The sequence below is a fragment of the Protopterus annectens genome, chromosome 11.part0 (genome assembly GCF_019279795.1).
Source record: "Protopterus annectens isolate FY-2018-M chromosome 11.part0, PAN1.0, whole genome shotgun sequence".
Taxonomy (NCBI): Eukaryota; Metazoa; Chordata; order Ceratodontiformes; family Protopteridae; genus Protopterus; species Protopterus annectens.
The window spans coordinates 1,141,039,758-1,141,054,860 of NC_056745.1; the positions used below are offsets into that span (position 1 = coordinate 1,141,039,758).

The 15,103-nt window shown below is 37.5% G+C and overlaps 1 protein-coding gene across 1 annotated transcript in view; it reads left to right on the forward strand.

Moving 5' to 3' along the window:
- LOC122815033 (mucin-5AC-like) overlaps positions 1-15,103 on the forward strand; it is a 168,090-nt gene that overhangs the window by 87,819 nt on the left and 65,168 nt on the right. The window contains exons 32-33 of the mRNA XM_044087284.1: positions 11,036-11,198; positions 12,207-12,244. Of these exons, the coding sequence (XP_043943219.1) occupies positions 11,036-11,198; positions 12,207-12,244 (201 nt within the window). The remainder of the gene's footprint in view (positions 1-11,035; positions 11,199-12,206; positions 12,245-15,103) is intronic.

Sequence of the window (15,103 nt, forward strand, 5' to 3'; positions counted from 1 at the left end):
TGTTGCTGATTTCAATTCTGCTGGGACAACACCATTGCTTAGACTGTGGTTGAAGAAAGTGCCAAGTGGTTCCATTAAGTCCTGTTTTAGACCATTTAGTAGACAGCCTAGGATGTTAACTGGCTCCATAGATCCTGTGGTTTTTGACCATGGAGAGTGTGGTTATGACCTGTTCTTTGGAGGGGTCTATATCACATTATCGAACTTCCAAAATATTGAACACCATAAGCTCAAACTTGGAAGTTCGAAATGTGATATAATCAAAAGCTCAGAACAGCAAATTTTTTCCCAGGGAAAAATTTGCTGTTCCGAGAAACACACATACAACACAAGCACACCAAAAACCTATGTCTAATGTGGGGGGGCTATGCCCCCACACCCCCCTACTTAAATATACCAACTGAGATCACACCACAGTGGAGGAAATAGTGAAGCTGCGGAACAGCCCACCAAATTATTGCCATGGGTAAGAATTCGATGTTCCGCAGCTTAGATATTGTCAGCATTCGCAGTTTCATGTTCAATGTAATGTCGTTCGGTATTTTGTGTTTTCGCGGTTATGATATACACCCCTTTGGAGATACTGGATAGAGGACTGGAGATAGGTATGCTTTGGGGTATGTGTGGAGGGGATGGGGGGGTGAAATTTGCTCCAAATCTGTCTGCTAGTAGGTTGGCAATGTTTTTAGGGTCAGTATGAGTGGTACCATACACTACTAGTTCAGCATAAAGCTAGGCCTTTCCTTTTAGATTTCTGATGTAGCTAAATGATGGCGTGTGATTATCCTTAGCTAGGGATGCTAGTTTGGCTTGATAATTGACTTTAGAGGACTTTACAAGATATCTAATTTGCTTGTTCAAGTTGTGGAGTGTGTCCTTCCTCGGCTGAGTCAGTTCCCTCTTGTGTTTAGACATTAGTTTCTTCCTCTTGTTTTATACTTCATGTCCACCAGGGTGACTTGTTTTTTCATGAGAACTTTGTTTTGATTCATTCAGATACAGCCAAGTCTATATATTTGTATAGGTGTTTATACAGGGCATTTGTGTACATCTCTGCATAGTATTCATGGTAGCAGGGGAGTTGAAACTATTTATGTCATTGCTTAGGAAGTTATAGTTTGCTTTGAAGAAATGTTTTATCCTTTTTGCTCTTGGGGGGGGGGGGTAGTCAGGTATGATCCATACTTTGAATGACAGTGATTTATGCTCAGCCCTTACCAGTAAGGGTGACACACAGGGGTGCAGTGTAGAGACCTCCTATGTTGGTGACTAGTAGGTCTAGGACATTGAAGCCCCTTGCAGGGGTGCAGACTCTCTGTTCCAGTGCATTTATATTAAAAAAGTCCAGGAACCTTAGGGTGAGCATGTTTGTGCTCATATATCACTCTCAGTTGATGGAAGGATAGTTGAAATCATCCATGACCAAGGTGTTTGGCTGTATAGTGAGTGACTCTAGTAGGTCCAGGTAAGCAGAGTGGTTCTCATGGTTCATGGTGGGTGCTCTATAGCTAACAATGATATAGAAGGGGGTTTTACTTACAGTTAGTTGGACTTTGAGTAGCTCTAGGGAGTCATACTGTCTGACCAGTCTTAAGGTGTATTTGTCTTTAATGAATATGGATACATTTCTGCCACTGATTATTTCCCACTCATTTTGAGGTCTGAACATGTGGAAGGCATTGTAGCCTTGCATGGCCAGGGTGCTTTCTGTGGCTTTGAACCATGCCTCGGTGATGGCACAGACAACAGCATCTCCCAATGTAAGGAGTGCTTCCAGTGAGTGCAGTTTCTGATTTAGCCTCATAGCATTAAGCCCCATGATCCTAAGTTCGTCTCTAGTGGATCGTTTTACCTTGGGAATGTTGTTGTTATGACATTGCCTAAAAAGGCACTATGGGGAGGCAAGTACCTTTGCCAGTAACCTTAAGCCAAGAGGTGTCAGGTGACTTCCATCTCTGGCATGGTGGCATGGTCTGTCAACCATATCTTCCCAGGCTGACAGATACTGGATCCTCCTGGACTGATACCAAAAGCTAAGCCAATTGTTGAAATCAATCATTTTTTATTTATATTGAAGAATCATCCTGGGTGAAGGTAGAGTGCTGTTTAGGACTAGAGACATACCTGCCTATGACACATAATCTGAGAGCTCAGTCTTGTCTTTGTTAATTTAGTCCAGTGAGGAGCATCTCAAGTCATTCATTCCAATATGGGCTATGACAGAGTCATAATGGTAATTGTTGTTGAGAGACTTGAGTGCATAAATAACCTGATGGATCCTGACACCTGACAGGCAGCTGACCGTGACCTTTTCCTTATCTAGCCTGGTGACAGGGACTTCTGTGTGTCTCACTATGGAATCACCCATGACAAAGACATTTGTTTTTGAGGTGTTTTGCCTTAGGGGCTTATTGGCTGAGACACTGGTGTGTGTATTATTATGTGTAGTGAATTCTTTTGGGTTTGCAGTGTGTGCAGTAGGTTTGAGCTTGGGAGGTCCCTTATCTTTAGGTAGGCTTCTAGTGAGTGCCTCCACATATGAGTTTTATGTGTTGTGAGCTTGTTATGTGCAAGTGGTGAAGTATGTGTGCTGACAACCTGATTCATATCTGGTTTGTTGTTATGTGACAGAATTGATTCCAGAATCATAGTATAAACAAATCTGTCACATGTTGTATTTGTTTGTTTTAGGAGTAACTGGTTGCCAGTATAAATGCCCATGTCAACCAGCCTGGCTGGAGAAATGGTGAGAAACTGTCCATTCATTATGGCCAGTATATACTGTTGTAACTAGTGGAAAGTAGGCTAGATGGACTAGGTTTTGCTGTAAGACTAACAAAAAGCAGCCATTCTATGGAGGGCAGCATCAATGCTTCACAATGCACAACTGAGTTGCTCGCAGGCAGCAGTACAATCTCTGAGCAGCTCTGGTAAACTGAATGCAAAGCCATGCAAACACAATGCTTAAATACAACCAAAGTTAACCGATTTTAAATAAAGTAACCAAAGGGAAAGTCCAAGACTGAGCCTCATTCCAGCAATCACCAACTCAGATGGGTCCTTCACTACACACTTATGCCACAAGAGTGCAGGGGGGCATTCTTAATGCAAGATGGCTGGTTTTAGTGCTCACGTGATACCAAACAGTCTAGATTCAGCAAGTCTGAATGTAGCCTATGCTATAAAATGCAGAAATACTAGAAACTCCAAGTGCAGACAATCTCAGTCACAACAGCAAAAAATAAAAAATAAACAAACAATCAAACAAACAAAAAAACACTTTAAATAATGAAGCAATTCAGAATATCCTCACAAGAGTGTGGACCATAAACCTTCCTAGTATGAAGTAACTGGTCTGAAAGCCAAGTGCTTAAACCAGAACAAAGACACTTAGAATAACAGGCACAATAAGTCTTCACCAGTAATTCCCAGCTTAGAAGAGTGTAGACTACACTCTCCTGCCATCAGAGTATACACCACAAACCTTCCTAATGTAAAATAACTGATTTGGAGCCCAAGTGCTTAAATCAGAACTAAGACACTTTCACAATAACAGGCACAATAAGCCTTCTACCAGCAATTCCCAGATTATAAATGTGTAGACTATCCTTTCTTGCCACAGAAGATTAAACCACAAATCTTCCCAATGTAAAATAACTGGTTTGCACCTAAGTGCTTAAACCATAACAAAGACACTTAGAACAACATGCACAATAAGCTTTCACCAGCAATTCTCAGCTCAGAGAGGCAGAGGTTACCCTCTCCTCCCACAAGAGTGCAGACCACAAACTTTCTTAATGTAAAACAACTGGCCTGAAGCCCAAGTGTTTAAACCAGAACTAAGAGCCTTGGAGTAACAGTTACAATTTAATCAGGCTACTAACAAGCAGTAATAAATGCAGCAGAATAAATGCAATTGAACACATTTAAGAACAAGCAGCAAAACCAAAATAAAGTAATAAAGTAGGAAGAAACACAAATACAGTAAAAACAGCTAAATAATATGCATTTGTTTAAAGTTAAGTGAGAACGTAGGAAACAGAAGTTAATTCAAGGTTAAGAAACTAAAGGGGTGGGCCTTCCCAACTGATCTCTCCTTACTCAGTGGAATGAACTGATGAGATGAGACTGGGAAGAGTGCCCAAAATCAGATTTATAGTAGGAGCGGGCAACTCAAAATCCACCAAGTTTAAGAATACAACAACAGTTGGACAGTGGCTGGATGGGAAAAATAAAATGCAAACAGAGATCAGCAATATTCAGGCAGAGTACAGCAAGCAAGCTAAACAAGCACTCCAGCAAAATAGAGATGCCTCCAAATATTTCTAGCTAAATGACGAATGCTATTTTGCTGCTCCTCCCATTAATTAGCTGATGTTATTCACTGTTTGCAAAGGAATTATTTGCTAACTTTTTAACTGACCCTATCCAACACCTCTTAAAGTTCCAACAGAAGAGAAAATTTAAAGCAAAACAAATGTAATACAAGAAAAAGATAAACAATAGAAGTACCGAAACCTTAAATATAAAACTTCAGTTCAAAATAAAATGCAAACAGAAATCAGCAATATTCAGGCAGAGTACAAGCACTCAGTATTACACAGACTTCTGACAGGGTATCTTTGCCTTGCATACAGGAGACCCTGTTTTGATGAAACTTTTGCACATCCACAAAAGAAACAACATCGGAACTACTAGATTAGAAGACCTAAATTTTGCTTGTGGCATAAATAGGACATTTTAGAGAGAGAGATATGCTTTTCAGAGAATTTCCATTCTCTGGAACAGGCTCCCCATCCCTATGAAGCAGAATTTTTCCATGTCCCTTTTTAAGCTCAACTTTGACAAATGTATGGGTAATCAGGAATTCACTCCTGGTCAGGCTCCTATGTCTCTGATGGTCAGAGGCAGTCAATAAATCCCCACCTATATAAATCAAATTTGTGGGTCACATTTGGGTGACACTAGTAGGCTTAGGCCCTTTTGCTTATTAGCCTAGTGTATACCTATGAACCTATGAACCTCCCAATTCATTTGTAATCTGATCTTGGATGCCTGATAATGTTAAAGAAAATAACTCTTTGCCAGATCTGACATCTACATCAGTAATAAATCACTGACAATACAGATAAATGTATGAAACAATTATCCTTTTTTCCCCAGTAAAATGCTAAATAAATATTAAAATCCAATACTGAAGGCTATAAATTCCATTCATTTTATACATCAAATTAACATTATTTTCTAATCTGTAACAAAAGATCTCATGGTTAGTATTTGAACTATATAAAATATTATTTAACAGTCTGTAACACTGTGAGTATCTTCAGGATATAAGAACATTTTTCCCAGTACTAAATGGAAAAAAATCATACAATATTGTCAACAGTGTTACCGCATAGTCCTTAGATATTCAGTCTCATTATCATCACACTGTTATTTATAAATATCAATTGTTTTTACTTAATACATACACTCTCAACTTTTTATAAATCAGTTGTTATAGGAAAATAGCATAACCTGGAATAAATATCATCCTCAAAATTTGTGTGTCTAATATATTTTTGCTGAAGATACAAGACTATCAAACAGTTTCAGGAAGTTGCTGCTTCACAGGTTGTAAATGTAGCATCTGTGCTGAATCCAAAAGCTACAAAAATGTTACTATACCCACAGGATATCAACAATCCAACAAAATCCAGTGGAGGTCTGTCTTACATCCAGTGCATAAAAGCAAATTACAGCAGGCCTGTCACTAAATGACTTCCTTCTCCACTACCTTCTCCACTAGACACAGCAAAGAATAAATAAACATGACTATGGTTAACAACTTTCAGCTAATATACAGATACCAATCATTATAGCACATTATAACGTGTTATAATATGCATTGGGATAATGGACTCTTAAATCCAGGATGAGATGCAGTTTTGTGGCATTCAGGACAAGAACCATAGGAATTTTCTATCTCAACTAATATGTCTGGACATCAAAACATGTCTAGTACTCTTGCCTTAGTTTTGTCAGTCTGCAGGTTACTTCTTAATGTGTGACTAAGGGATAGCTTTATTACTACCATTCCATTAATCTATTATTATTAATTAATGTATTATTGATTAATTATTCATTTTTTATGTTACTTTCATAACATTTCATTGTGCTGGGATCTCTTCAGTTTGGCATCTACTTTTATGAAGGAAAAGCCAATACCAAGGGGCTCTGTCTGTCTAAGTTTGCAGATTACTGCAAGCTAGGAGCAGTCATCGAATTCTCAAATGACTTAGCCATCTTGCAGGAAGATTTGTCTCAAAAAATGACTGGTGTCAAAATCATAGTCTAAAATGAAATGCCAAAATATGCATTATTGTATCCTTTGTGAAGTCATCTACCCCTGTGAACTACCACATTGACAATATATGCCAAAGAACTGACAAGTTGTTCGGGATTTGGGAACCTATGTGGACAGTAGCCTAACTTTTGACCAACATGTGTCTATTGTCATAAGAAAGTCCGTCTATGTTGCACAGCTAATAAACAAAGGGATTGTGTTTAAGTCTATGGTTGGGAGGGTAGCCTAATGGTTAAGGTGTTTGCCTTACAAACACAAGGTGCAGGGTTTGAGTCTCACAAGGGATAATTGGCTAGGCTTGCAATTGCTCGCAAGGGCAGTTAGCCTATTACTAACCTATGACTGCCTATGACTATGATTGTCATTGTCTCCCTTTACTCAGCCTCATTAAGCTAATCATTGAATATAATGCACCTTTGATATGTATCTTGTCCAGATGCATGCAGCAAGTGGAACACCCACAGAGATGCACCATTAAAAGGATACAAGGCCTAAGCAACATGTTCTATATGGATCGACTGAAAGCCCTGTTACTATACTCAGTATCTTACAGGCTGCTAAGATGTGACCTGTGTCTGGCATACAAGGCATTCTTCAACCCATTACCGATGGATTTAATGCACATCAGCAAGTCAAATGGCATCAGAAATACTCTGTTTTGTGATCTTAACCTCTTTCTACAAAATCAACAGAATGGTTTAATGGAACAGGTACATTTTGCAGAAGATACCCTCTGCTGTGGAACAGACTCTGTACCCACAAAAAATAAAGTTCATTCCCCTCCATTTTGCACCTTATTTCTATGGATGGGAAACAGAAAATTTACCCCAGGACTGCCTCTGTATTACTGATGGACAGATGCAGCTCCTAAATGCTTTATCCAATGCATGGGTCTCCTCAAATTATCTATGGTATTATCCTAGTTATTCTCCTTGGGGTAATATATAATTATTGAAAATGGGATGGTTAAAGCCAATCTATATCTAAATGGTATAGGTTATTTAGAGCATAAAAAATGAAACTGGCCAGACGTAAAATGGCCTGCAGGGCTACCTAGACTAGTACTTACCTATGAACCTATGAACTAGCATTCTGTAAGGTTTGGATACTGATGGGTGATGTGGAATTTCCTACTTACCTTAACTTAGTCTATATATGAGGTTATCTTTCAAGTAAAAATAGTGATCAAAAGTAATGCAAACATCCTACTCTCTATTCTCCTCTTCAACTTTGGTTATTTTCAGGATAGATTTACTTAAATTATTATTTTCCCATTGCATTTTTTTTAATTTATGTGACTTGCCTGCAAGCCCACTAACTAAGGGTTACTGTGTTCTTTCTTTCTTTATATATTTGTCAACCAGGTATATGCAGTGGTCCAAATACCCTTTTCAGTTATGTAGAAAAATAACATCTTAAATGACACTGCGAATCTATTAATATCATAATAATAATAATAATAATAATAATAATAATAATAATGGTTACAGTAGTGGTTGAATCAAAAAATACATTTCTTAAGTAGAAAAAATAATGTAAAGGTCCTATTATATTTTAGTAAAGGTAAGCAGGAATCTATAAGGAAATGATGTAGACATTACCTAGAAAAGTTATGGGACAATATACATCTATTTAATAGAAAATACAATACAAAAGTCATATTATGCATCAATAGATTATCAAGATCCTAAAAGAAAATGATATAGTCATAAAGAGATGGGTTGAGGTTCAGAAGAGAATGTGCAAAATTCTGTATCAGACAGTCGTGAAAGACAGGTGAGTGTAGAGAAATGAGATGGAGAATGTAGGTAACAATGTGCTAAACTTAACTGCAGTCATTTCAGGGATGCTAGTGTAAGGGGAAGTATATATAATGTGTACAAAGTCAATTGCTAAGGATGTGGTAGGCAAACAGTAGATGAAAAAAGCAGCAAACTGAACAGTTGTGTGAGATATTAACCGTGATTGCCGAAACAGTGACACTGAAAAGAGGTTTTATGTGCTTATTGTCTAGCTGGTCTTGAGGCAGCAGGTAAAGCTTTCTCTTCCAAAACCACTGGGACTATGGCTTTTTATATGCCCCCCTCCCCAAACAAAAGGGTCACTGTAAACAATAGTATCCTTCCATTTTAATTTCTGTGCTGTCTATACAGACCTTGTGAGTGCTCTTATTTCTTTTACGTTGCTCTCCGTCTTAGTGTGAATGAATGCCGCTTTGTCACTTATTTTTTCAACAGGTTGCCTCCCTCTGCAAAGGGTATTTCAGAACAAAACCTATGTTCAATTTTATTTTATTGATGGGTTGGACTCTATTTATTTAAACTTTCTGAAGGACAATAACATAAATGTTTTCAGCACCCTGCATTTTCCTACCTCTCTCACTTATCATGCTCACTTTATTGTGAGGGTCCTCCCTGACGTGCACTGCCCCTTCTCTTCCTCTCCTCTACCTTTCTATGTTAGTACTTTGTATAAGTGTCTGTGCAGACCTCTGCCTAATGTTGGGTCTTACTTCACAGTTTTGTGTCAGTTCATCTTAATCTTCGCTTCCTATAATGACACCAGTTCTTCTATCATTTCAGCAGGTTTCCTCTAACACACAAGATTCCTTTTGATGTCTAAACTCAAACGAATTGTACCCCACTTTGTAGCATCTGCTCTAATCCATTTCCTTGCTTTTCATGCAATATCGCTACATGAGTGACCATCTTTAAACTGAAATTGTCACTCTGTTTAGACTCTTTATTATTGTGCATCAGTCAGCTTATTTTACATGTAAATAGCTCCTCACAATGTGGATGTCAAACTTGTTAAAAAATGTGTCAAAACTGTGGGCAAAATCACAGAAAACTGTTTTTGCAGGACAAACTCCATGCACTCTCCACGTGGGGGGCTTAGCCCCCTGCTCCTTTTACTTATACATACTAACTTCATTGTCACACAGTGCCAAAGAAAGGAAAAATTGCATGATAAACATGAATAAGTTTGCATAACAATGATCTTCACCTGAGCGGCTAACTATTAAAAAGCATGTAGAGAGCTCCATTTTGAAGACATAGCTTACTCCCATATTCTCTCTCAGCTGATTAAACTTTACAGAATGATATTTTTTTCCGTTCATTATCATTGTTCCAGATGTTGTGTAAGTCAACTGTCCTTTACATTCTAGCCAGTATATGCCAGTATATATAACCTGTTTCCTTCTAGTGCAGATAATTTCACTGTATTTGTTTTTTGCTGTCTTAATAATTTCCAGTCCATTTTGTCTTACTAATTTCCAATCCATTGTCATCATAAAGGACACCCTTCAGAACTAATATCAGTGTTGAAATTCCAAGGGTAAAATGTCCTTTAATTTGCAATCATTCTCCTTCAAACACAGTTAAAGGTTTGCAATAGCAGAGAGCAAGAAATAACTGATTAAAAATCATGCTAAATTCTATTATTTGACTTAGGAAATAGAGATATCTAATCAATGTGAGTACTGTAGCTTGAGACAAAGCAGAAAACATTCATATGTACTGAACTGATGATTGTTCAGTACAGCTAATACATCTGAAAAGTGATTGTATCAATAACTGCGAAAGAATACCTGGCTCTGTGCAAACAGGTATCCAGCCCTAACTACAACCCAGGTAATTAAGGTTTAGTTAGCAGTTGTAACACTTTAGGAGCCATGCAAAAAGGACATGGGAAGGGTTGTATGCACTCAGGGCACACAGGGTAGGTGCTATTTATCTGGTGGAGACTGAGGAAACTACCCCACATACTTTTGGGGGGAGGCTTAATGGCAGGGTGGCAGGAAGGTTGCTGAAATGATGACATCATTCAGAGTCAGCCTATTGCATGCCCCCTTCCTCTGATTAAGTTAAGAGAGCATGGGTACATTAGCGTTGCAAAATAAGAAATATCACAAACCACTCCACGATTGCCTTCCTGATGACCCCTCCTGCTCAGCCCTTACCCCAGTGACAGAAAAAAAGAGAGAAAGAAAGAGAGAAAGAAAGAAAGAAAGAAAGAAAGAAAGAAAGAAAGAAAGAAGGAAAGAAAAAGAAAGATGTGAAAAGGCAATAAAAATTTGCTAACAGCACATTTTCTCCCTTTAAATAAGTGATAATAATGGTAGTGTAGAGTCCTTCTCAATACCAGACAATTGTGGTCCTCTCTGGAGTTCAATGTTTTGTTAGGCTTGGAACCCTTATAAAATAAACAACAATGTATTTGTTTACTATGTTTATGCAAATACAAGTTAGGTTTTAAACTTTTCTAGATCACAAATAATTTGTAGTTTTAGCATTGTCATGTTTAGTTTGCATGCCACTAGTTAGCTAATTAGTTTTTGGGCTGCTAGTAACTTATTTTTATGGCCATGCATTATATGTTCATGGCTGAAGGCTGTTGTATTTGATGGTAGACATGTATAACTTCTTTTTGCATGACACAGTGTTTTTAGATGATATGCATTTCTGTTCCCTTGTGCCAGTCTCAAGCCTTAAAGGTTCCTTTTAAAGGGCAATTTCACTATGCTTGTTCCCAAGCAACAGATGCACAAAAATGAACTTTTGTAAATTTAATTTTGTGCTTGTGGTACAAAATAAATAGTGCAGTGTCGCATAATGGAGCACATCTGCTGACAGCATGTTTAACATAATGAAACTTAAAATTATGTTTTGCTTTCTTTTATAGCCTGGAGATACATGGACTTCCAATTGCTATGATTGCATATGCAATAAAACTACTGGAGTGGAGTGCAAACTAAGTGAATGCCCACCAAAACCTACTTGCCAAAATGATGAGATACTACAAACATCACAAAGTGAAGGCAGCTGCTGTCCAGCGTATAATTGCAGTAAGAAATATTTTGATGTACCATCTAAACAAAAGTCAGACAACAGTATTGAAAACCATAGACTGCCTAAGGCATACATCGTTATGTTTATAATCCAGCGTTATAATCCATGTTGTGCCAATTTACATTTGGCCTCTTTTTTAAAATGTAAACAGGACAGACTATTGGGTGTGATTTAGGTGCTGTCCAGATAATTGTGCATATGTAAAAAGAAAGTAAATGTGCTTAATCTTTTTTTAGTATTTCAAGAGATTGTATGAATCAACCATTTAGACAAATAAAAGAAAGAGTGTTATATATTAGATAAAGGAGTACATCCAAGCATACCAAAACCAATAATATAAAGACCAATTTAAAGAAAAAGTACAGAGCCTTATAGGCCTTTCAGCCTAGAAAAATGTTTATTTTTTACTATACAAACTGTGATATAACTGTTAAGGATATGTATAAAAAGATCTGATGTGAGTAGAAGGCCCAGAGAAAAATATGTTGCTTTGTAAATACTGTCATAATATTGTTTTTAAACAATATTAACTTCATTATACCTGCCAAGAGATTATAGTGCCTAAGTATTATATTCCAGATTAACTCTGTCTAAAATAAAATGGTGTTTGTAATTAACATCATGCCACGTTTGAGTAGTTTGACTGCAAAATACTTCACAGACATCCCTAACTAGATAATAATCACATTTTTGTTAGCCAAGACTCAATGCAGTAAAGCATTACAATTTTAATAGAATTTAAGTTTAATCAGAAAGAGCATCTGGGAAATTAAAATGTAATGCTACCTAACTGTATATGATAAGAATAACATGCTGATATCATATGTTGAAGCAAAATTCAAATGAATAACTGTTGATTAGCATAGGTTTGGTTGAATATAAAGGTAATAATATAATCTGATATGTGCTGTAGTGGTAGGTGTACTCTTAACCACTAAATGGTTGTATTTCCTCTTCCAAAATCCTTTTCACTCATATGGATTTCTTCTTCCTTTTTTCTGTAGAACAAATAACATGCATATATAACCAAAAAGAATACAAGGTTAGTAATTAATTTTATTCTTTTCTTATCTGTCACTGAAGTTCTGCCAATAATATTGTTGTATGAATATAGTTTTTTGTTATCACTGAATAAAAGCCTATTAAAATAGACTATCAAGTCATGTATAGATTCTGTTATTTCGCACCTGTACATAGTATACTTCCTTCATAATAATTTTTACTCAGGATATAACAAAATGTTCATTGTTTAGTACTCACTGTAAGTCTAAAGTTTTCTTTTATGTATGTTTTCTCTAATATATTCAAAATATTTTACAAAAAAATAACACAAAATTCCACCTAAGGAAAATAATACTGCATTAGACAATTGGTTTGTTTGTGTCTTTCGGCTTTTCCCGGTTAGGGGTCGCCACAGCAGAACTCCGGTCCGCTAATGATTGGTAGTGGATTTTTACGTACCGGGTTACCAGCCCTGATGAACAACCTTCAACGAAGGCATGCCCCATTCATGTATGCCTCCACACAGAAGACACTCTAGCTGAGAATCGAACGGGACAACATCTTGCCATGAGGCGACAACGCTACCGCAGCACCACCACCATAGATTTACCAATTGGTAAACAATCAAAATATAGAAAAACAGCAAGGTGAATAATTCAATTTATACCTAATTCTGCGGTTGTATGTATTGAAACCAAAATAGGTGAAAGCTTGCTTCATAGATAGTTGAGAGCCTCAGCAAATGCTAGAATATGTAAATGATAGCCAGTAATACTGTAAACACATAGTAGCACTGCCCATATACTCCGCTGAATCAAGATACACACAATATGTAATACAAATGCACAATAATCATTCAATATAGATTATAAAATGCCATGAGTAAATCACACATAGCATGCATCCAGCATGTAGTTAAAGTTCAAGAAGAAAGAAATCTTACTGTGACTTACTGGAATATTCAATTCCCCTAGCACAACTGTATTCCCCTATTCTGCATGTCTTTACAGCATATTGGCATTTATCAGCTAACCACAATCAACTATTAAAACTCCAGAAATGCCTGATTACAACGCCCTTGTTTTGCCTCCATTTCATCAAAGCCCCACAACATTTAAACTTCATTCTATTTGCTTACATATCTTGAATGAAGTCATGCACTTTTCTCATCATTATTAAAACTTACAAAATGCTGCTACATAGTCCACAACAAAACTATGACTAGTCAGTCATTTTATATTCCGAGGCATCCCTGAAGTAATAAGTTTACATGACTGCTAATAAACTGCTTTCCTAAAAGCCACTAATATAAATATTGTTAAATGTTTAAGCTGTACCGATTAGTTTGCTTTTTGTGCATTTTTGCATGCTTATTCCTCTCACAACTAAGTCAAAATAAAATGAAAATTTAAGAAAGCATGATATTATATCATTAATCATCAGCAGATGAGTTGTTGTATGATTTAGATGTATTCCCTTTTAGCCTAAGCATGCATTCCTTTGGCTTCAGGATCACCACAATCCCTATGGAATTTACTGTTGTAATATATCATGCCACACATAAATGCATTGCTTAGTTTTATGCCATGCATCTGCATGAATTGGCAATGCCACAAATTTCAGCCAAAACAGGCAACAGAATTCTCAATGATAGCGTCATGTAATATGAATGTATTTACTGGCACTAATAGAAGCTGCTAGATAACATGCTGAAAGTCTTACAGCTACACAGAGCATCTCGGAAGCAGGTCATTTTATCTATAATAATGTCATTCCCTTCTCTTTATGTTGCTGGAGATTAAATGCAGGTGTCTGGCAATAACAACCTCTGTGCTGTAAATTACAAAGTCAAGGGGTTGGTTCCAAGCAGACCATCCTCTTCTCCTTCTACAAGAACACAAGTGCATTGCTTCTTTGTGGAGGTGTGCAGTAGTTAGATCCATCATCTGTGGTAACATCCAAAGACACTGACAAAAACACAATAAGCTAAGAACTGCTAACCATGCACACTCCTACAAAAGCGGTGCGAACATCATGGTGCCAACTGGATACATGCCATTTATACTGTTCATATGCAATTACAACTGAATGGTATGCAAATCCAGCTTCATTACATGAAGTGCACTGCAGCTCTAGCTCTCAAGACATTAGTGTGACCCATATGGAAATTAGGATCTGTCGGTGAATCTTACCCTGACACAAATGTTCTCCAGGAGGGGCTGACACAGACCAACAACTGGTGTACGAGCCATGGACTAAAACTAAATGCCAAGAAATGCATAATAGTATCCTTTGGGAAGCCATCCATCCCTGGTAACTGTCATATTGACAACACACCCCTTAGAGTTGATCCAGTAGTCAGGGACTTAGGGGCACACATAGATAGTAATCTAGCCTTTGACCTTCACGTTGTCTACAGTGGTGAGGAAATCATTCTATGTTGCACAACTTATAAACAAAGGTATGGCATCTAAGTCCAAGGAAGTCATTGTCCCACTGTATTTGGCATTCATCAGACCTGTCATTGAGTACAATGCTCCCTTTGGTATGTACCTAACCAGGCATATCCAACAACTTGAATGTCCACAGAGGTTGCTTACTAAAAGAATACAGGGCGTAACTAATATGTTCTATGCAGACCACCTCAAGGCCCTGTACCTGTATTCTGTCTCCTAGAGGCTTCTGAGGGGAGTGCTATGACTGGCATACAAGGCATTGTCAGACCCCACTTTTATGGGCCTCCTGCATATCCACAAAACAATCAGTACCAGAATTACCCATTCTAAAGACTTAAACCTTGCTTGTGATATAAATAAGACCTGCTGGAGAGAGGGGTATATATCCCAGAGAGTACCCAGTCTATGAGACAGGCTTCCCATCCATGTGAAACAGAGTTCCT